Below are 21,683 nucleotides of genomic sequence, written 5' to 3' on the forward strand. Positions count from 1 at the left end.
GCGCATCCCCCTGCTGTCAGTCAGTCAGCCCGTCTGTCTACGCGGACGCAGCGGTGCACCCCTCCCCAGCCTAGGGCGCTGCGCAGGGAGAGGCAGCGCCCGGCAGCCCACGGACGGCAGCGCCTGCGCCCGCGGCTCCCCAGCCGGTGCGCGGGAGTCGCGGAGGACAGGGCGCGGCAGCCGGGCGGCAGCGAGATCTCTTGCTCCCTCGCTCGCTCTCTGCGCTCGGGAAAAGCCCAGCCGGGAAGCCCCAGAGACCCGCCCTCCAAGATGAAGAAGCTCCAGGGAGCTCACCTCAGCAAGGTAGGGCACGAGGGCAGGGGCGCACCTGAGGGAGGGGTGCGGAGGCCCGCCCCCTCTCGAGCCCCCTGGGAGGGTGGGAGAGGGCACCTGCAACCGGCTCAGGGCTCCGGAGGAGGCCGGCAGAGCTGGATTGCAGGGAGGGGAGGGGTCACAGCCTGCACGGGGTGGAGAGTGGCCTTCCCCTTCTGGGGATCTGGATGCAGTGCGATGGGGCCTGGGGTTCACTGGGCCAGGTCCTGCGAACAGGTGTCTCAAGCCACAGGAGGCACGAGGTAGGGGTGCTGGGGCCAGGCACCCGCCCCTCCCCAGGACCCGGGTCCATTTCCCCCAGGGGCTGATCTGGGGGGGTGGGAGATGTTAGAATAGCTGAGACAGCCTTGAGCAGGACTGGTCGGGGGTGGGGGCTTGGAGCAGGTCCTCACCTGTGCACTCCGCGCTGAAGCAGCCTCCGTGAGCCAGCAGCTGCGCCCTGGTTTCCTACCAGCGCTCCTGCCCTGCAGTGCCCACCTCCTGCTTCCTCCCCACCCCCTTCATTCTCCTGGCAGCTTTGGCTTCCCTGATAAGACCCCAGGCTGCCCCTCAGCAGGGCAAGAGGGAGGCAAAGACAAGTAGGGAGGAAATGGGAGACCCAAGGGCTGTGGAGGTGGGGTGGAAGCTGGCATGAGAGAAAAAGCCAAGTCTATGTGTTCCTGGAGCCCTGGGCCCAGACCTCAGCCCCGCCCCACCTTGTCCTGTGGGATTGGACCTGCCAGCCAAGTCACATGTATGTGGGGAGGGAGAGTCTCGGGGGAAGTTTTCTAGCTTTTGGCTTAAGAGTACCAGTCTTAGCCAAGGAGTCAGAACGCCTGGGTACTGTTTCTACAGGTGCCGCTTACCCTGTGACTTGGGGCAAGTCTGTGTTCTAGCCTGGACCATCACTGGTCCATCCCCAGCGTGCGGCACCAAAGCAGGCCCCACAGTCCAGGGGGGTGGATACTGTGAACTCCCAGCTGCTGGTGTGGTGGACGGTCCCCTCTCCCGCAAGACCCACCGCCACCATACACTCGTTCAAGCTCTCTGCCCTTGGGCAGCTGAGCGTGGAACCACTGTGCTAAGTGGGTCCTTTTTGTTTCCTGACATAAGTGACTTGCTGGGGTCATTTGTGGGTCTTTTGGGTCTTCTTGAGTCCAGCCCCTGTTCTTTTCCATCCTACTCTCTCCTCCTTCCTCTCTCTTCTCACAAGAGCCCCCGCCCCTCACTGGCACAGGGCTACTCATTATGTAAATAGCCATGTTGTATGAAGCCTGATCTCAAGTAATCCTCCAACAATCCTGGGCCCTAAGTCTTATTATCCCCAATTTATAGACAAGGAAACTGAGGGGTGCAGGTTACTGCTTTCCCGAAGGTGGGCTGAACCACCTAGGGCCAGCAGGGTAGGGGTGGGACCCCTGGCCTCAGTGTCCCCTCCCTTGGTCTCCAGGAGAAGGGGGTCGGGGAGTGAGGAGGCGTCAGCTATGGCAGCGTTATTCAGAGATGAGCACGGGACTTAGGGTCAGGGGTCTGAGTCCTGGCTTTGCTCTGCCCTTAACTTGCTGTTTGACCTTGGGCTCGCCCCTTCTCCTCTGAAACTCACTTTCCTGATCTGCACAATAATGAAGTCAGACTCCAGATTCCTACTGTCTCTCTCATCCTGAAGGAGGTATGAAAGCCTTGGCTTGGGAAGTCGTACCTCTCTCAGCCCCGACACTGCTGGTGACCTACCTCTGTTGGCCCCTAAAAGAGGGGGTGTGGTCTGGCAAACTCAGATGTGTGTGCCTGTGTGACTCTGGGTGGAGAGTGGGGGGATCAGGGGTGGGAGCCTCACACCCAGGCAGAAGTGTGAAGCAACTCATCCAGCTCCCAGCCCTACCCCGCTGATCTTGTTGCTTTTCTCGGTCTCTCAGTTAGTTCTGTCCTCTCTGTGCCAGCCTCCTGGGATTTACCGCGTGGTGGGGTTGGAGGCTCCACGTGGGCTTTGGACTGGCTCAGCTTTGGAGGACCCCATCCCCTGTTCCTGCAGGAGCAGGCTTCCCTCTGATTGGGGGAGGAGGGGACGGAAGAGCTGGCAGCATCCTGCTCTTGGAACTCTTGTCACCATGGAAACAGAGAGCCGGGACTGCTCTGTGAACGTACAAAGGGCAGCAACTTCTCAGGAGGGATCAGAGGAACCTCATTATCAGGGCCTCCTGCCAGCTGGCCTGAGGTGGGGGGGTCACAGGGTGACAGGTCTGCCTCCTCACCCAATACTAGGGGCCAGTGTCAACTGGCTGCTACCCCGTCCCTCTTGGAGTTCACCTGGGAGGGAGTGGTTCCAGAGGGCTGATGCTCACGCAGCTGGAGAGGAAGACTTGGGGAAAGGGGCACCCGAGGGAAGGGGTGGGTTTCATACAGATCAAGGAGCTGCTGCTATCCTCACCCCAGCATGTTTGAGGTCACAGCTAAAGAACCACCAGCAACATAATTGTTTCAACCCCTGGAGCCCAGTTACTTGAAAAGCAGCTTTTTCATGCTCTTCATCATTGTCAACATCACCCGTAATCATGCCAGGCTGCCCCCATCACCACTGCCCCTCTGGCCAATAGCCAGCCTCAGGCGGGATCACCACCATGGCTGTCACTATCACTGAGAGCCCAATGCCGTTACCACATTTCTGCCACCTGAGCCCGTTGCCCTAACCGTGTCGTTGCAGCCAGGCACCTCCAGTCCTGTGACACTCGGACTCTCCTTTCACCATCCTCAGTCCCCAGCAAGGTTTCCTCTGTCACCTGATTTGTGTGTAGACACCTACTTGAGCTGGTGCCAGGAAGGGCAATTTTAGGGGATAAAGCAAATTGGGTAGTAGCTATTTGCTGAGTCCCTGTGCTGGGATCTGATCTGGTCCTCGAGCACTGTGGTGAAGTCTCCTTGATGAATCTTGCCTCACAGATCATCAGAGCCAGAAGACTATTAGCTAAAGATTATCTAGACTTGCATTTCTGCCAAGTATATCCTGACATGCTAGCTCCTTGAGACCCTTTTCTTAAGTAGACTTGGAGAATACTGTCTGTTCTAGTCTCTACTTGGAGAGTCACAGTGCATATTGGTCCATTAAAGGATCTGACAAGTCCTGCAGCAAAGCAACCTGTTTTACCTTGTGATAACCCAGCTTTCCCCAAACTTTTAAATTCAAGAATCCTTTGTTCCACCCAACATCTACAAACATTTCAAGTGATGTGTTTTTGGAATTAGTGATCTATCCAATCCCCTCAGTGTCCCTATGGGGAAACCAAGGCTCAAAAGAGTCTTTCCTAAAGTTGCACAGTGAATTGGCACAGACCTGGGATGAGAATCGTGGTCTCCTGACGCCCAGTCCAGTGGAATCACTGTTTCCCCGCTGTTCCTCAGCAGGAAGCAGGAGCGTCCTTTCTCCTCTCTGAAAACCATGAACATTATTTGATAATGGGCCTTCTTTGCAGCTCCGTCCTCCTCTGCCATGGGGCATGGCTTTCAGAGGCAAGCAGAAAAGGTGTAGCTGCCCCTTTCTCCTGCCCCATTCCTGGAGTCACTTCTGGGAACTGCTGTCTGAATTTTAGATAGTCATCCTGGTAACGTTGGGCTTCCTTCCTGGCCCTAAGCCTGGACAGCTCATGGACACACTAACTCATCTCTCGGGCCAGGGTTCCAAGCACCTGTAGGAAGGCCTCCATCGCCCAGCCCCAGCCTGAAGTGAGAATGCCCAGTGGGCTTCCCTGCCCTCCTTAAATCACAGGAGGGGACTTTAGGGACAGCTGGTTGCCATTCCCCTCTGTGCATGCATCTTTCCTCCAGAGACAGGAAGATTACAACTTTCTGAGGCAGACTGGGGCTTCAGTAGCTTCTTCCTGCTTGTGAGCTAAAATTCACAGTCCTCAGTAAGCCTTCTTGAGCCACACAGCATAAATCTAAGCCCAGGGGAGCCCACATTCTCTCCATGCCCCGTCCTTTCTATGCTAAGGGTCCCAATTCTTCCTCTTGTCCTCCTGTAACTGCCTTTCCTGAATACACTCCAATCTAGTCAGCTGCACATGCTCCAAACTGCCACTGTCTTTCTTAAAATATGGTGCCCAGAATGGAGTAGCAGAACCCCAGCACTGGGTGGTTGAAGACCTGGGCTCCAGCATCAGGAAGCTCTGGGCCGGAAACCTAGTTCTCCCACTAGCCAGCCTTGCGAAAACTGTGGGTGTGTCATCATACCTCTTTGAGCCTCAGTTTCCCTCAGATGAGTACTTAGCTCATAGAGTTGTTCTGGGAATGAAATCAGGTAATGTGAGTGAAATGTTTAGTGCAGCGAGTGCGTGGTAAGTGCTCACACACAGTAACTGTTTTTAAGATCGTCATCGTCGTCGTCATCAAATAGGACCATCCCTTCATTGGACCCCTGTGTTAGCCAAACTAAGATCAAGGTGGCTTTCTTAGTGCCTGAGCCACCCTGCTAGTCTCAAAAGTCTGTAGTCCCCTGAAACCCCAAGGAGCTCCTGCCTACTAACCTGTCAGCCCAGGTGAGAGTGGTTGATTATCTGAACCAATAGCGTTCTTGGCACTTAGCCCTGTTTGATTCCATATTCTTATTTTGGGGGTTCCAGTTCAACCTGGCCTCACCTTCTCCCTCACCCCTTTGGTCTCTCTTACTGGCAGCCCATCACCCCAGACCTGCTGATGACCCCCAGCGACCAGGGCAATGTAGACCTGGACGTGGACTTTGCCGCAGACCGGGGGAACTGGACAGGCAAGCTGGACTTCCTGCTGTCCTGCATCGGCTACTGTGTAGGCCTGGGGAACGTCTGGCGTTTCCCCTATCGAGCCTACACCAACGGAGGAGGTATGGGCCTGATGCCTGCATGAGGGGCATCTAGTCCAGTGGGCCAAGGCTCAGGGTGGAGTGAGGTGTTAAGTGGCCTTGGCCACTGTCTCCTATGTGACCTTGGGCTGAATTAGTTGAAAGCAGTGACCTGGGGCTGGAAGGGGGAGCTCACCCTGCCGTGTCCCTTTTCCTCTCCCAGTCCCCTCCTTCCTGTCTCATCCCCAGCATGGATACACACTCGGTTCTCTTGACAAGCCCTGGCGCTTCCTGGGCCGTGAGTGATGGGCAGAGGGGGCTGCCTCTGCTTGGTGATGAAGGGCTGTGTGTGCCTGTCAGTGATCACTGTGCTCTGTCTTCTCCTCGACACCTCTCTCCCACCTCACCTCCTCCGGAACCTCGCTCCTTTGATCAGTCATTCCTGCTCTTGAATCTTCGATCTAGCCTCCTCTCTTGTTCCTTCCATTCACGCTGCAAACCCAGCATCTCTTTCATCTTAAACAAATTCTCTGTCCCTGCCTCTCCATCAAGTGGCTGTTCTAAGTCTCATTAACAATAGCTGGGGTTAGCACTCACCCTCGGCCAGGCCCCAGGCTCAGTGCTCTCCAGGCCTGTCTCATTTAACCCTGATGACAACCACCTGGGTAGGCACCGTCTTGATGAGGCCGCAGTGCTTGGAGAGGCCAAGTTCCTTGCCCAAGGTCACACGGTGGGGATCCAACATTCCACCCCAGGGCTATCGTCTCCAGAGCCAATGTGCTCCCACCAGCACTGTGTCTCCTCCCAACTCTACCAAACTCCTTAAAGAAGCGCATATTGGCAGAGCGACAGAAATCCAAGTAGAACTAGATGAAGCAAGGACGAGATGACTTGGGATGACTGGGAAGTGTGGGACGAGTGCTGACCTCCAAAGCTCCAGGAACTCAGGGATGTCCATAGTTGTCTCTGTCCTCCCTCTCCCTGGTTCTGATGCTTCTTCCCTCTCTGTGTGCTGACCTCCTTTTTCCCTGGACCAGGCTTCCTCCTTACAGGTGGGTCGGGGGTGGCCACAGACAGCTCTGGAATGACTTCCTTCCCAGCACTGCTCTCTCTGAATGAATCTATATAGAATTGCAGGGAAGGTATCTAATTGGCCTGCCTTGGGATATGTGCCCAGGAAGGGGTGGGCAGGGGTTGGCTGGTGTAACTGGCAGCACTTCCAGAGCCATATGGTGGTGGGCAGTCCTGTAAAGGAGCTGGCTGCTGACATGAGAAGAAAAGGGGAAGGGATGCTGGGCACACGGGACCACAGGAGGCAGCCACAAGCCCCTGAGGTGGGGCTGGGGAGAGGGGAGGGGCAGTAGACTGGAGCCATGTTCTGCAGGGCATCGATTTCTGTACTGACGGTTTGTACTTCCTCTGGCAGGGAATGCACTTATTCATTCACTCATTTGTTCATTCATTCACTCAATGTCTGCTTTGAGCCCAGTCCTGGCCTGGGCACTGGGGCTAAAGAGGTGAGTAAATCCCGCCCCCCCCGCCCCCCCCACCCCGACCCCTTGGCCCTCAGTGATCTCCTAGCATAAGAGAAGACAGTCTTGTAGTGCCCAGCCCTAATCCACGTGAGAAGTGGTGGTGTCTGCCAGTCAGGGGAGGGGTGGGGCGGGGCTCGAGCTGGGCTTTAGGGGGGGTCCAGCCCCAGACCCTCCCCGCCCTCCCTTCTCCTCCTCGCAGGCGCCTTCCTTGTGCCCTACTTCCTCATGCTGGCCATCTGCGGCATCCCCCTCTTCTTCCTCGAGCTCTCTCTGGGCCAGTTCTCCAGCCTGGGACCCCTGGCTGTCTGGAAAATCAGCCCCCTCTTCAAAGGTGAGGCTTCAGTGGGGTGCTCTGAGCCTGAGGGAGGCGGGGAGGTTCCCGCCACAACCTGTAGGCAGAGAGGGAGGTGAAACCCAGAAAGGGGACGGCTTCCTTGGCCTGAAGGCCACCCGCTCCCCCGCCCAGGTGCCGGCGCGGCCATGCTGCTCATCGTGGGCCTGGTGGCCATCTACTACAACATGATCATCGCCTACGTCCTCTTCTACCTCTTCGCCTCCCTCACCAGCAACCTGCCCTGGGAGCACTGTGGCAACTGGTGGAACACGGACCTCTGCCTCGAGCACAGAGCCTCCAAGGACGGCAACGGGGCCCTGCCCCTCAACCTCACCAGCACCGTCAGCCCCAGCGAGGAGTACTGGAGGTCAGGCCCCCGCCGGCCCAGCAACGGTCAGGGAGGGACAGAAGGCATCAGTGTGCCCGTGTCCCCAAGGGGCTCAGCATACGCACCTCAAAGGCCAAGCTCAGGTGCTCGTGTTAGGTGGACCCTGGGTTCTAATCCCAGCTCTTCACCTGGCCAGCTGTGTGACCGTGAACAGTTTCTTTTGCTTTATCTTGGAAGTGGGTGTGCTAATAGTATTGGAAGGTTACTGTGAGGATTCAAGGAAAGAAAGCTTATAAATTGTGCTGCCCAGCCTGGTGGACTGTGAGTGCCCAGTAAGTGCTAGCTGATGGCAATGATGCCGACGGTAACAGTACTCGTCAACTTTTGCAGCCTCAGTTTCCTCCTCTGCTCAAGGGGGTAATAAGAGTCCCTGCTTCATAGGATGGTATCAGTCAGTCACTCACTCATTCGTTCTTTCAGTCTGTATTTATTGAGTACCGACTGTCCTAGTGGGTAAGGCACTTAGCAGAGGCCATGATCCTACAGGACCATCTCAGGTTAGTCTAACAGGAGAAAGAAGACTGTAGGAGAGAGTAAGGGGTTGCTATGCGAATGATGCAGGTAATGCAGGTAAAACCCTTAACACAGTGCCAGGCACACTGCAAGCCCCTGTGAATGGCGGGTATCAAAAGGGCATCGCTGCCCATTGGCCTGTCCCAAAGTCCCACTTTATAGCTGAGAAAACAAGGCCCAGAGGCTTGCTCAGTACCTACTGGCAGAGGCAGTACTGGAACCAAGGCCTCCTGATCCCTGATCTTGTTCTGGAACATTCCAGAGTAGCCTTGTTCCTAGGTAGGGACCATTGGTTAACCAGAGGACACAGACCAGATACCCCCAACCCTTTACCTAGTAGCAAAAGGCTACTCTTAGGAATCTTCCCCCAAATGAGCCGCATGTCTTGAAATGTTTTAATCTCCAACCCACACATATTACATGGTCCATCCGTTTACCCATTTAAAGTCCATCCAAAGTGTCTGCACCTGCTGAGGAGTATGTCTGACCAGTGGGGAAGGGCTTGGGTCTGCAGCTAAAAGCCAAAGAACATGACATGGTCACTGGCAGCGGCCAGGGGTCTCCATGGCAACGCCATGGCCCACTGCATCAGTTGGGGGGAGCAGGCAGGAAGCCGATTGGCAGTCTCATAGGGCTGAAGGGAGCTGAGTGAGTGGAGGGACTTTACAGAGGGGATCCACATGGAAAGATGAGGCACCAGCAAGAGGGACAGCCATACCACCCCTGAGGCAAGGAGGCAGTGTTACCGGAACCAGGGAAAATTTGAAGCCTTGGAGGAAGGGCTGCCCAACAAAAGCTGTGCTATAGAAGAAGGCAGTCACAGCCAGACCCTCTGATGGTGTGCGTGCATGTATGCGTGTACGTGTGTACACATGTGTGTGCAAATACCCCAACCCATCATCCAGTCTCCTGCTGTTGCCTCCCATTAGCCAGACCCAGATGGAAATTGAAGAGGAAAGCAGCCTGCGTGATGGGGTCTGTAGAAGCCCACCTCGTGGCTGCTGAGCTGGTCAGAGAAGGATGGAGAGGAATCAAATAGAAAAAAGCCAGGATAGTCTCGCAGGCCGGCCACAGCTTTACTCCATGTCTGTGGAACGTGGCAGGGTCACCAGAGGACATTCAGACCTTGTCTCCCACAGCCGCTACGTCCTCCACATCCAAGGCAGCCGGGGCATCGGAAGTCCTGGGCAGATCCGCTGGAACCTCTGCCTTTGCCTGCTGCTTGCCTGGGTCATCGTGTTCCTCTGTATCCTCAAGGGTGTGAAGTCCTCGGGCAAGGTGAAGCTGGGAGGCCCTGGAGGCTTGAGAGGCTGGGAAGGGTGAGGTCTTCCTGAGGAGGCAGGGTGTGGACTGAGCCTGAGAGGATGGATGGACTTCAACTGGGAAGAGGGGGAGGGAGAGTGCATTGAGACTGGGGGAGGGAGGCACTGCCTGAAGGAAGATGTGGGGGTGAGCCTGGATGGTGGCTAGGCTGGCTCGCTAGACTAGAAACACGCCGAGAGCGGGACCTATCTGTTATTCAAGCTTCTTTCCTAACCTAGTGCTTGGCGCTTTGAAGAACCTCAGCAAGTGTTCATTGAGTGCTTGGAGGGTGGGTATGAGTGACGGCTCTTTGAAATGCAAGCACGAGAACACCCAGTTGTCACACTCAATTGGAAAGTCTAGAGGGTCTGCTTCAGGCATGGCTGGATCTAGAGGTTCAGTTGGAGTTATCAGGAATGTCGTTCTCTTGGTGTCTCAGCAGTACTTTCCTCCAGATTGGCTTCCTTCTCAGGCTACGTTTTTCATGAGGTTGCCCCTAGCAGCTCTAGGCTTACATCTTACCTGCTTAGTATTCTCCCTTGTCCCAAGTTTCAAAAATCCTAGAACTGAGTCTCACTGGATACATAGGTCTGATAGCCATCCCTGAACCAGTCACCGTGGGCAGGAGGGTGGAGTGCTCAGCTTGGCTGGGGCTGGGAATGGAGTCAGCGCCAGGTGGGAAAGTCAGGCGACTGTTATCTGAAGAAGGCCAGCTAGATGCTGGGAAGACAAAGCCGCAGACGCCCGTTTTAGGTTATGAAGGGAAGGAAGGACTTGGAACTTCCTTTAGGTTATGAAGGGAAGGAAGGACTTGGAAACCTTCTGAGCGGTTTAATCAATCATTTATAAATTAGAACTTGTCCCTCTGCAAAGGGCTGGGAGACATTGTCCACGAGGAAGAGAACCACTAAAAGAAAGATTAGAAAGACAGTGTAGAGACCATTAGAAAGCCAGGAGAGGTCATCGTGGTGCAAGCCGAGGCAGCGAGGCTGGAGACTTGATGGTGTTTGCTGAGGGCGAGGCTGGAGGTCTGGGAACAGGCACAGACGGGGCAGAGGGGAGTTTGGGTATGTCCAGCGTCTGATGACCACGCAGGCTGGGTTTGCAGGGGGCCTGGACCAGGGTGCAGTGGAGCTAGAGAGAGTGGATGGTTGGGAACAGCCTTGGAAAGCAGTGATGTGTGGAGGGAGTGAGGGACTGCTCCCAGCTTAGGCTGCATAGGTGAGTTAGTAAGGTGGGGATTTCTTTTTTTTTTTTTTGCGGTACGCGGGCCTCTCACTGCTGTGGCCTCTCCCATTGCGGAGCACAGGCTCCGGACGCGCAGGCTCAGCGGCCATGGCTCACGGGCCCAGCCGCTCCGCGGCACGTGGGATCTTCCCGGACCGGGGCACAAACCCGTGTCCCCTGCATCGGCAGGCGGATTCTCAACCACTGCGCCACCAGGGAAGCCCAGGTGGGGATTTCTGAGAGGAGCAAAGGAGAGAGAAGGTCACCCCCCTTACTGTCTCTCAGGTGGTGTATTTCACGGCCACGTTCCCCTACCTCATCCTGCTCATGCTGCTGGTCCGTGGAGTCACCCTCCCAGGGGCCTGGAAGGGCATCCAGTTCTATCTCACCCCTCAGTTCCACCACCTGTTGTCTTCCAAGGTGAGGCCCTCAAAGCCTGCATGCAGAGGGAAGAGTCAGGCTGGGGAGAGGAAAGAGGGCTCCCTGGGAAAAGAGGGGGTGGGGGGAAGAACCTTCCACATGGGGAGCCCCGTGTACCAGGCGCTGTGCTTGGCACTTTCCTTGATTATTATTCACAATCCTATGCAGTAGGCATTATTCTCTCATTTTACAGATGAAGAAGCTGAGGCGTATCACCAGTGTTGGTGATACGCTTAAGGTCACACGACTAGGGGGTGGGAGAGTTGGGATTTCCACCCTGATCTGTCTGACTCCAAACCCCAAGGAGGGCATTGTAATAATAATAGAAACAGCAATGGTCCTGACACCTAACGTTTCTTATTGTTGGTGGATGACTGTGCCTGGCCCTGCTCTAGCACTTTGCATGTATGTAGTTACAGAATCCTTACCACCACCCTACGAGGGAGGTCCTGTTCCTATCCCCTCAGTACAGACAAGGGTCCTGAGGCCTGGAGAGGTGATGTGGCCTGGCCAGGTTACACAGATAAAAAATGGTAGGGCTGGGATTCCAATTCAGGTCCCTCCAACTCTAGGGAGGAAGTAAAGGGGTTCCAGGGGCTTATTGTCAGTAGGCATCTACTGAAAATTTACACGAGGCACTACTTCCTTCAAAACCGGACCAAGCTTAGAGAGTATCTCCTAGATCCTGGATGGGGAAACTGAGGCCCAGAGAGGGGAAGGGATTTGCCCAGGTCCTGCAGTGTAAGTGTTGGAGCAGGGCTTACTTCCTGCCGGTGTCACTCGTGAGCCAGGCTCTTCACCACAGCATCCCTGGACCTGTCGACTGGCTCTTGCCCCACCTCCTTCCTCCTCTGGACACCATGGTGTGCCAGCCCCTTCTCTCTGGCCTCCATCTGCATCCTTTCCTGCCACAGGTGTGGATCGAAGCTGCTCTTCAGATCTTCTACTCCCTGGGTGTGGGCTTCGGGGGGCTCCTCACCTTTGCATCCTACAACACGTTTCACCAGAACATCTATAGGTCAGGGCTGCCTCCCAGATCCCAGGGGCTGGAGTGGGGAGGAGAGTGGCTGGCTGGGGAGGGCCTCGTGGGTGAAGGCGTGGCCCGCTCACCCTGGCCTGTGCCTGGACTTCTCCCGGCAGAGACACCTTCATCGTCACCCTGGGCAACGCCATCACCAGCATCCTGGCTGGCTTTGCCATCTTCTCCGTGCTGGGCTACATGTCTCAGGAGCTGGGTGTGCCTGTGGACCAAGTAGCCAAAGCAGGTGAGCAGGCTGCCCAGCCCTGGTGGGTGGAGGGTGTGTCGGGGACAGCTGGGCTGGGCAAGTTAACATACATGTGGCCCAGCAAGGTTGTGGATGGGTATGTCACGTGCGTGTGCGTGCACACGAATGAACGTGTCTTAGCTGCTCTCTGGGTGTCCTAGAGCAAAGGGATGAATGTACAAATGAGTATGTGTCAACCTGTGTCTGGAGATAAGTGACTTTCTGTAGGAGATTGTCTTGTTTTGCCGCATCTTAGGAACTTGCCTTGCTTGTCCAGATGAGTCACAACCTGTGTGCAGATGGCTGTGCAAGTTAACTGAGGGTTTGAATGATGTGAATCAGTGTCTTGTGCCAATGGGAGTGTCTGAGTATGTGTGTTCATGGAACTGTTTGTGCAAATGATTGTGTACATAAGTGTATTCAAATGAGGTTTTCTATTTGGTCTTGCGTTTTCTCGTGCACTCATTATTAATTAATTTATTTTATCAACCTGTGTTTATGGAGCACCGACAGTGTGCTGGCCTGTATCCTAAAAATTAAGAAAGTGTTGGAAGTGTGCAGTGAGTGTACGTCTCTGGGTCTGGCTGAACCAAGTGTGCCCAAGTGGCTGTGAGTGACCACGTGCGTCTGAGTACGTATCTGGGACCCCCGCGTTCCCCAGACTGCTGACGCCGTGTGCCCTTGGCCCAGGCCCTGGCCTGGCCTTTGTCGTCTATCCACAGGCCATGACCATGCTGCCTCTATCGCCTTTCTGGTCCTTCCTCTTCTTCTTCATGCTGCTGACTCTTGGCTTGGACAGCCAGGTGAGCTGCTCCACGCCAGTGGGTGCACCTTGTGGTGTGTGTCTGTGTCTCTGTGCGTGTGTATGTGTGTGTGATGTGTGTATCTCTATGTGTGTCTGTGCGTGTGTGAGATGCATGACTGTGTATGTCTTCGTGTATTGTGTCTGTGTGTATGGCATGTGTGTGACGGGGATCTGTGTGATGTGTCTATCTATGTGTTTACCTGTGTGTGTATGTGTGCGTGTGTGTATCTGTGCCTGTGAGATGTGTATCTGTGTGTGTTTGTATGTGTGTGGGGGGGGGAAGAACTCTGACCCCCCCCATTCTCCCCCCCCCAGTTTGCCTTCCTGGAGACCATTGTGACAGCTGTTACAGATGAGTTCCCGTATTACCTGCGGCCCAAGAAGGCTGTGTTCTCAGGGCTCATCTGTGTGGCCATGTACCTGATGGGGCTGGTCCTCACCACGGATGTGAGTGGCGCTGCGGGGTGGGCGGGCAGCTGGTGGGCAAGGCTGGGGCAGACACCTGCGGCACTGTCTGCGGCCAGGCCAAGCACTCCCTGAACTACCTGCTTCTTCCTCCTTGGGAGGAACCTAGTCCACCCCAGGCCCTCTCTCCCAGGGGCAGCTTGGCCTGTGACCCAGAGTCCTGACTTTGGAGTCTGAAAGACCTGGGTTCAAGCCTCGCTCCTGCATTTGCTAAGGGACCTCAGGACAAGTGGTTTCACTCCCCTGAGGCTGTTTTCCCGCTGATAAAATGGGGTCTACATCTAGGCTTGCTGTGAGACTCAAATCAGATGATGTGTATAAAGGGCTCGGGAGGCAGACAGCAGTCACGCTGTCATCGTCTTGCCCTCCCCGCCGGTCTGGCTGCTTCCTGCTCACTTCCTGCCTGGGGAAGGGGTGGCATCAGGGAGAGAGGCTGGGATAAGGGGACCCCAGAGCTGCGACTTGTGTTCCAGGGGGGCATGTACTGGCTGGTCCTTCTGGACGACTACAGCGCCAGCTTCGGGCTAATGGTGGCGGTGATCACCACGTGCCTCGCTGTCACCCGGGTGTATGGTGAGAGGGGCCATGGGAGGTGGAGTCAGGCTCCCCACCGTGGGAGAGTGGGAGTCTACCCTGGAGCCCCCCTGCACTGGGTTCCCGGTCCCGAGGGCCAGGGTTTCCGGTGGGGGCAGCTGGAGTGGAGGAGGGGTTGCTGGTGCTTGTGGGGCTGCGGGTGGGACCACGCTCCTCCCTCCCCTGTGCAGGCATCCAGAGGTTCTGCCGGGATATCCACATGATGCTGGGCTTCAAGCCGGGCCTCTACTTCAGGGCCTGCTGGCTGTTCCTGTCCCCGGCCACGCTCCTGGTAACCGGGGGTGGGAGGGAGGGCTGCTGGCTGGGGACTCAGGGCTGAGAGCAGGGCCCCTCTGGGCGTTCAGTCTGGTAGGACTGCCCTGGCCCATAGTGGGCCTCTGTCAGGGCTGAGAGGTGGGGCGGGCACCGGGATCCTGGTCTACTCCCCTCCCCCTTGATGCCCCCAGCTTTTGTAGCTGTGCTGAGGCTGGTCCTGCGTTTGGTTGGCAAAATGAGCGGGGCTTTCTCAGGCCTCAGAGGCTTAAGGCTGGGGTCAGAGCAGCTCAGGGGTAGGCCGCCTCAGGAATTAGGGCGCCTCAGAGCTGGGCTGTCTCAGGTCTTGGCGTTGGGTCAGCTTGGGGCAGGGCTGTCTGAGGACTTGCAAAGGCTCCAAAGATGGACCATCTAGGTTCTGGTACAGCTTAGGACTGGGCTGTCTCAGAAACTGGGTGGTTCTGGGCTGAGCTATCTCAGGCTTTAAGGTAGCTCAGACCTGGGCTATCCCAAGCCCTGGGCCATGCCCGAGGCCCACGTTGATGCTGGGAGCCCCCCACCTGCAGGCCCTGCTGGTGTATAGCATCGTCAAGTACCAGCCCTCAGAATATGGTAGCTACCGCTTCCCAGCCTGGGCGGAGCTGCTGGGCATCCTGATGGGCCTGCTGTCCTGCCTCATGATCCCAGCCGGCATGCTGGTGGCTGTGCTTCGAGAGGAAGGCTCGCTCTGGGAGGTGAGTCTGCCCCACCCCTGCCTGCTCCCAGCCCCCTGACCTGTGGCCCTGCCCTGGGCCCAACCTCCAGAAGAGAAAACGTCTGCTCCAGCACCTTTTCCAGAGCCTGCAGGATTCTTTTAACCGGGAAGAGCATTTTTTTCTAACCAGTAGCCTGGGCTATGAATCAGCTCAGATCTGCTTGGTCTGTGGCAGGCTCTGGGGCCAGAGTCCTATCCTGTGGCCCCTCCCACCACCTGGGGCCCCTGGCAAGGGAGGGGCACAGACCACGGATACTGGCCACTGCCCACGTGTCTTGGGGGAACCTGAAAGGACAAGGGTCTTATCCAAGGTCCATGGTGAGTTGGGCAGGGGTCAGGACTTGAACTCAGGTTGCTAGCTTCCCTGTGGAACTCAGGGTCAGAGGCAACATTGAAGGACCCCAGGGGTGGGCTGTCACCCTCCTCCGGTGACGGGGAGCCCTGCCCATGGCCAGGGCTTTGTGGAGAGACCCAGAAAGCATACAGAGTGCAAGCTGTTTGGTATGGGATTCTGCAGGCTCGGAAGAGGGGAATAGGGACCCTTTGTGGGCCAGTGGACATGCTGGGTTGCTGTGCAGCTGCTGGAGATTCCGCCCCTCTCTGAGCCTCAGGTGCCCTCTGCACACTGAGCCCTCCACTTCTTTTTTTAAAATTTTTTAATCTAATTTTATTTATTTTTTATAGAGCAGGTTCTTATTAGTTATCTATTTTATACCTATTAGCGTATATACGTCAATCCCAATCTCCCAATTCATCCCACTACCACCACCCCCCGCCCCCCACTTTCCCTCCTTGGTGTCCATACATTTGTTCTCTACATCCGTGTCTGAGCCCTCCACTTCTGAGGCCGTGGGTGTGGAGTCCTCTGGTGGCAAGAGGCTGTCATAGTGAGTGGAGCTGAGTGAGCCTGCCAGGGCCCAGAGACGGCCTTGGGACACACACACACACCATCAGAGGTGTGCTGGAGCCACTAGTACTGCTTCATGAGAGCTAATTGTTAAATATTCAGGAGTACGCTGACCCAGTTGTTAAACCATTGAGAGCTTGAAATTGACAAGTGTGGGGATAATTACAACAGTGAGATTGGCTACAAATCAGGGCTCCTGTGCCCCTCCACCCCTCCCCAGCCTGCTAACCAGCTCACTACTGCCCACCCCCCTACCTCACATACCTCCACTGTTCCTTGGCTGTCCCTTGCCCCATCTTCCAGCTTCTGGAGGGAGGCTCAGAGCCCTTCCCTGGCAGAAGTGGGCTGTGGTCACACTGCGCAGATCCAGGGGAGTCCTGGAGTCCAGCCACTGCTCTGCCTCCAACTGCTGTATGACTTTGAGGCAAACCCCTTTCCTTTTCTGAACCTCAGGAGCCCCACCTGTGCTGCTAAAGGAAAATTGTCTCCTTGTTGAGAGCCAGGGTGTCTGCGAAGGGAAGGAGGAGGGCTCCAGCTCCCAGGAAGCTCATGGTTCCCAAGCCTTGCTTTGCCTCCCTCCTGTCCTGCTGCCACCGCTGCCCACAGCCAGGCGGAGGGGACAGGTTGTTGGGGGATCGCAGAGCCCCACAGAGAAGTCATTGCCCCGCTCAGGGGTGCCACCTTCAGAGACCAAGCTTCCCAGCACTGACCCACTAGGATCGGAATCCTGGGTCTGCCACTTGCCAGCTTTGTGACCCTAAGCAAGTGAACGCACCTCTCTGAACCTTGCTTTCTCAGTCCTTAAAATTAGGACAGTGATCCTTACCTGTCAGGGGAGATACCGTGATCACAAAGGTGGTTCTCCAGTGCACGGCTCATCCATTGCACTCCGGATGTGCTGATCCCTGCGATTTCCCCAAACGTGGGAAACTCGACTGCAGAATTTGTAGCAGTGGGGGACTGCGTTTGTGCTTTCCCCTAAAAAAAAAAAAAAAAAAAATGAGTATAGTGATAACTGCCCATACGGTTGCTGTGAGAAGAAAAAAAGCCATCAATGAAGTCAGTACTGTGTGACAGGCAGAAAAGCAGGGTATTTTTAAAGTTCAGGATGGGGTCAAGACTGCCTGGGTTCAAATGCCACACCACCGCTTCCCACCGGTGTGACCTTGGCCAACTTAACTAATGTCTCTGAACCGTACTTTCAGACAGTATCTGTGTGGGGGGGGTGGAGGTAATAATAATACTCCTCTCATAGGGATAGTGTAAGGATTAAATAAGCCCATACTCAGCACAGAGCTGGGACCCGGTGAGTACTCAGTTCTAAGCTGGGGGGTTCTCACCTCAAAACCTGGGGTGATTTTGCCCTCAGGGGACCCTTGGCAATGTCTGGAGACATTTTTGATTGTCCTGAGAGGGTGGGATTGGAGGGGGAATGCTACTGGCATCTAGAGGTCAGGGATCCTGCTACACACGGTTCGATGTGCAGAACACCTCCTAGGCCACGATGTCAGTGGTGCTCTCAGGTGGGGAAACCTTGGTTTAGGCACTAGTGTGCAGCTGGAAACAAATCTAAGTCCTCAAACTCAGGGAGCTTGTATTTTAATGCGGGAGACGGACAATAAACAAACAAACACATGAAGGCAGTGGTAAGCGCAATACTTAAAAACAAAACCAAACCTAACAAAGCCAGAGGCCAGAGCACAGGAATAGAGAGTGATGGAGGACGGGGTTCTGGCCAGGGTGACCAGGGGAGACCTCTCTGAGGAGGTGACAGAGACCTGACGAAATCGCCAAGGTGATTGGTTTAGATGTCTAAGGGGAGAGCATTCCAGGCAGAAGGACAGTCAGTGCAAAGGCCCTGAGGCAGGAGGGGCCGGCACGTTTGAAGTCAGCGAGACTGGATCAGAGGAGGTGGAGAGAGAGTGGCGGGAACCAAGATCACGAAGGTAGACAGGGGTCAGGACGTGGCGGCCATGAGAGCACTTTGGATTTCATTCCAAGTGAGATGACAAGCCTTTGGCAGGTTCCTGAGTGGTGGGGTAACATTACTGTCAATGCATTTTAATGGGCATCACTGTGCTTTGAGTATAGAGCTGTGCTAGGCCCCACGCTAAGGGCATGGCACACATTATCTCCCTTGGAATCTACACCCAGGAGGCTCCACTTAATGTTGGTTGTCTCCCTTCATTGAAGGGTCTGGGGCTCTTCTCCCCGGCAGGGCAGGCAGAGGGCTTTGGGAATTTGGTCTGAGGAAGACAGAACCCTAGAATGTCCAGGCTTAGTCATCACCTTAGCTCCCTCCTTCCATGGAAACTGGAGCTTGGAGAGGGAAAGGTCAGACATCTGAGTCAGACTGACCATGGCCACTCTGTCTCCATCTTCCCAGTGCATGGCTCTCTCCCCAAAGCTCCCAGCTCTTCAGGACTCAGCATTTAGGGGAGGGACCCAGAGTGGACTCCTGGACTGCCTGCCATGTAACCATAACAACAGCCACCATTTACTGGGCCTTACTCTGTTCCCAGCACCCTGCTCAGCAGTGCCTTCCTAACCACCCTTTGAAGGCATCACGATTCCCAAGTTACAGATGCTGGAAGCAGAGCTTAAATTCCATGCCCAAAGGACACCCAACTTGTGAGTGGCAGGGCAGAATTCTCCCCAGGCATGTGACTCACTCCCTTGGGGAAGTGACAGTGCCCCCGCCCTTTCCCCGGGTTGTTGCACAGACTAATCCAGGTGACGCGGTAAGTGTTTTGCCGGTGACCCTGGAAGCAGTCCCTGAGCCCTGGTTCTCAGCCCTGTGGTTGCTCTGCTGCAGCGGCTCCAGCAGGCCAGCCGGCCAGCCCTAGATTGGGGCCCGTCACTGGAGGAGAACCGGACAGGCATGTACGTGGCCACGCTGGCCGGGAGCCAGTCCCCCAAGCCACTGATGGTGCACATGCGCAAGTACGGGGGCATCACCAGCTTCGAGAACACAGCCATCGAGGTGGACCGAGAGATTGCAGAGGAGGAGGAATCCATGATGTGAGATGGGAAGCAGGCAGACAGGAGGCCCTGCCGGCTCCCAAGGGTTGCCACACACCCTCTGGGGTTCTGAGAGGCCTGAGGCTGCGGGAGGTTGCCATGGTGATGCCGGTCCCCAGAGCAAGTCCCTTTTTGTGGCCTCTGCCTCTCCTAAAACCTCTGTCTACTCCCAACACACACGCACACGCACACGCAACCGCACACGCACACACTCAAAGCTGAAAATGAGCCAGCTCAGCCCTTACTTCACAGATGGACAGACTGAGGCCCAAGGTCACACGACAGAAGGGACTGGACCCCAGGCCTCCTGACCGGCCAGCTCCCTTTCTCATGTGGCAGCTGGGACCACCCTCTCATCTCTGTTCAGGGCCCAGTCCCTTCTCTTCTCTTGGGGAGCCTGCCCCATACACTTCAACGAATCAGAATCTTGAGCTGGGCAAGGACACTCAGGTTGTCTCGAGGCCCACGAGGCCCCGGGCATCAAGGGTTATCAAGTCAAGTGGGAGAAAGATCCCTGTGGGTTCACGTGTGCAGGCCAGGTTTCCTGAAGGAGGTGGGACCTGAGGGCCCTGGAGGATGGGCAAGTTTGGAGAGAGAGAGAGGAAGAGGACGGCAGGGTGGGGAGGGCCTCTGGCCAAGGCATTGATCCAGCCAAGGTGTGGGGGTCAGAATATAGCCCCCTTCTCCTCCCCTGGGGCCAGGAGGTAGCCTAGGGAGAGACCAAGGGTGAGTGAGTGAGGAGAGCGGGAGAGTGGTGGGAGAAGTTACCAGCTTACAACAGGATTCAAGTGGGAATGCAGATCGTTGGAGAGGGTGAGCCAGGGACGCGGGTGGGCAGGGGATTTGCAGGATCATGTGCTTTAGATAGAATATCCTTCTGGCTCAGCGTGCAAGGTGGAATAGAGGGGATGGGGTAGAGGCGGGAAGCCTGCGGAGGAGAGACCAGAGGGGCTAGTGCCTGAGCTTGGGTATTAGGAGGGTGGAGGGAGGGAAAGAAGGAGGACCCCAGAGCTTCCCTCTCTGGACCCTATGCCCTCTAGTGTGGGGAGCCCTGGGCATGATTAGAACCGGGGAAGGGAGGGAGGTGCCCGACCTGCACTGTGGAGCTGGGAACGAGGGGTCCCTCTCTTCCCTTCTCCCTTGTCCTGGCGGCCCTCACTGTTTCCTCTAGCTCCAGGCACTGCTGGGGAATGGGCCTTGGCTGTGGACGACCAGGCCACTAAGAGCCTTGGGAGGTGGTCCACACATATGGCTGTCTGGTCCCAGTGCTGCCGACTCTGCCTCAGCACACGGGTCCCTGGGCACGGACACCCGAGTGGAGGCAGAGAGCAGAGGGCGGGCGGCACCCCAGGCCTGTAGCCAGAGACCTTGGCATCTTCAATCCCCAGGCTTGGGAGGGGCTGCCCTGGGGTCCCTCCTTCCCCGAGAGATGAGGGTGGGGTGAGAAAACGCCTGATCAGGTCCCTTGCACATGGCATCCTCCAGTGGGGCAGGGTGGCCTGGTGCATCTGTGCCAACCCCTGTGCCCTCTCTGCTGGTGTTTCCCCAACCCATCTGTGTTCTGTTAATAAACACCAATGAAGTCATCTTCCTTACCCTGTCTCCTTACTGCTGAGAGCCACGAGGGGGACAGCACAGAACTTTCTGGTTCCCATCAGACAGATAAAGGGAACTGAGGCTCAGCTGCCTCCTTTCCTGGCCCACCTGGCTTCTGACCCTAGCTTTGCCATTTCTCCTTGGCAGTGGTCGGTGGGTGGGGCTTAGGAAGGATGATGAAGATGAGGAAGGCCCTTAAAGACCACCTAGTCTCCCATTATACATACGGACAAACCGAGGCCCACAGAGGGGAAGAGACCTGCTCAAGGTTACCCAGCAGAGACAGGCAGAGCTGGGGACAAACCAGGGCCTGTCAGCCATCTCCTTTCCCTGGCCAGCTGCCCTCCTTCCCTCCCCAGCTCTTTCCCAGCCTTACCTGCAGTTGCAGCTGGAGCTCCAAGAGTAGAATTGGGAGGAGCCATGACTTTCCCAGGCCGGAAGAATTTCCTGGTTCTACCCACCCCCACCTGGCAGGACCTTGCCAATATAAAAGGGCCCCAGTGCCTTTCAAATGCGAGGCCCAGGTGTTTGCAAAGGCTTTGAATGCGGGTGGAGAGGAAGGGCTGCTGCATACTTCGGATATTAATAAATTTCCCCTAACAAAGGGCCAGGGCCCCCTCCTGCCCCCTCTTTGTTTGGGGCTCTGGGTGGGGGAAGAGAGATGGGTTTGCTAATTTGCAGAGGATGCAGGAATGGCCTTCACAGTTCACAATGCTTCTTCCCACACCCTGGGGGCGGGCTCCAGCCTTGCTCACAAAGCCCCTGGCGCCCGGCCCTCTCAGCACCCCCACAGCCACCTCTGGCCCGGAAGGAGGCGCTCTCCGGGCTTGCTCCAGGATGGAGCCTGAGCTCTAGGACTGAGCACGGCTCGTGAGTACTCCTCACGCAGCCCCTTGGCTGTAGCCCTGCATCTTGGAAGTCAGGAGCGGAGGATCCTAGGAGTCTAGGCTTTTCTTTTCCCAGATTCCCGAGTCTGCAGTTGGAGGATTCGAGGCATCTACGAACTCCACCAGCCTCAGCTCCTCCAGCCTCACCTCCCTTGCCCTGCTTTCCTCCTGCCTCCACTCTTCCTGGCCACCACCCTGCCGCTGCGGTTCCTGGACTGTCCTCCCTGGCCCAGTCTTCCAGTCTGTCCTGCTTTTCCCATTTCCGCTGCTCCGACAGCCTTTCCAGCTGCCCCAGGCTTCTG

At 56.2% G+C, this 21,683-nt stretch overlaps 1 protein-coding gene and 1 non-coding gene across 7 annotated transcripts; both read left to right on the forward strand.

The window, feature by feature from the left end:
- Positions 1-155: 155 nt before the first annotated feature.
- SLC6A7 (solute carrier family 6 member 7) lies at positions 156-20,229 on the forward strand. 6 transcript variants are annotated; one of them, XM_033853421.2, is made up of 15 exons: positions 156-303; positions 4,975-5,158; positions 6,543-6,633; positions 6,851-6,982; positions 7,218-7,352; positions 9,026-9,164; positions 10,701-10,835; positions 11,750-11,853; positions 11,976-12,100; positions 12,791-12,903; positions 13,221-13,352; positions 13,844-13,943; positions 14,135-14,235; positions 14,783-14,950; positions 18,400-18,867. In XM_033853421.2, the coding sequence occupies exons 1-15, from the start codon at positions 271-273 to the stop codon at positions 18,721-18,723; spliced, it is 2,016 nt and encodes a 671-aa protein (XP_033709312.1). In that variant the 5' UTR covers positions 156-270; the 3' UTR covers positions 18,724-18,867. The 6 variants fall into 6 exon arrangements, with proteins under 6 accessions (XP_033709312.1, XP_033709314.1, XP_033709311.1 ...); XM_033853423.2 differs by lacking the exon at positions 6,543-6,633 and having other exon boundaries at positions 7,118-7,352; positions 18,693-20,229; XM_033853420.2 differs by lacking the exon at positions 6,543-6,633 and having other exon boundaries at positions 7,118-7,352.
- LOC117312030 (U1 spliceosomal RNA) lies at positions 16,696-16,858 on the forward strand. The gene has a single exon (XR_004526208.1). It is a non-coding gene; the product is annotated as a U1 spliceosomal RNA (small nuclear RNA).
- Positions 20,230-21,683: the final 1,454 nt, after the last annotated feature.

Source organism: Tursiops truncatus, chromosome 3, assembly GCF_011762595.2.
Source record: "Tursiops truncatus isolate mTurTru1 chromosome 3, mTurTru1.mat.Y, whole genome shotgun sequence".
Lineage (NCBI taxonomy): Eukaryota > Metazoa > Chordata > Mammalia > Artiodactyla > Delphinidae > Tursiops > Tursiops truncatus.

Excerpts from the sequence above, each read along its gene's own strand:
- SLC6A7 (XM_033853420.2), top strand. The coding sequence starts at position 271 with ATGAAGAAGCTCCAGGGAGCTCACCTCAGCAAG. Across the intron at positions 9,165-10,700 it reads GTGTGAAGTCCTCGGGCAAG|GTGGTGTATTTCACGGCCAC; the intron begins GTGAAGCTGGGA and ends ACTGTCTCTCAG. Across the intron at positions 13,353-13,843 it reads GGCTGGTCCTCACCACGGAT|GGGGGCATGTACTGGCTGGT; the intron begins GTGAGTGGCGCT and ends CTTGTGTTCCAG.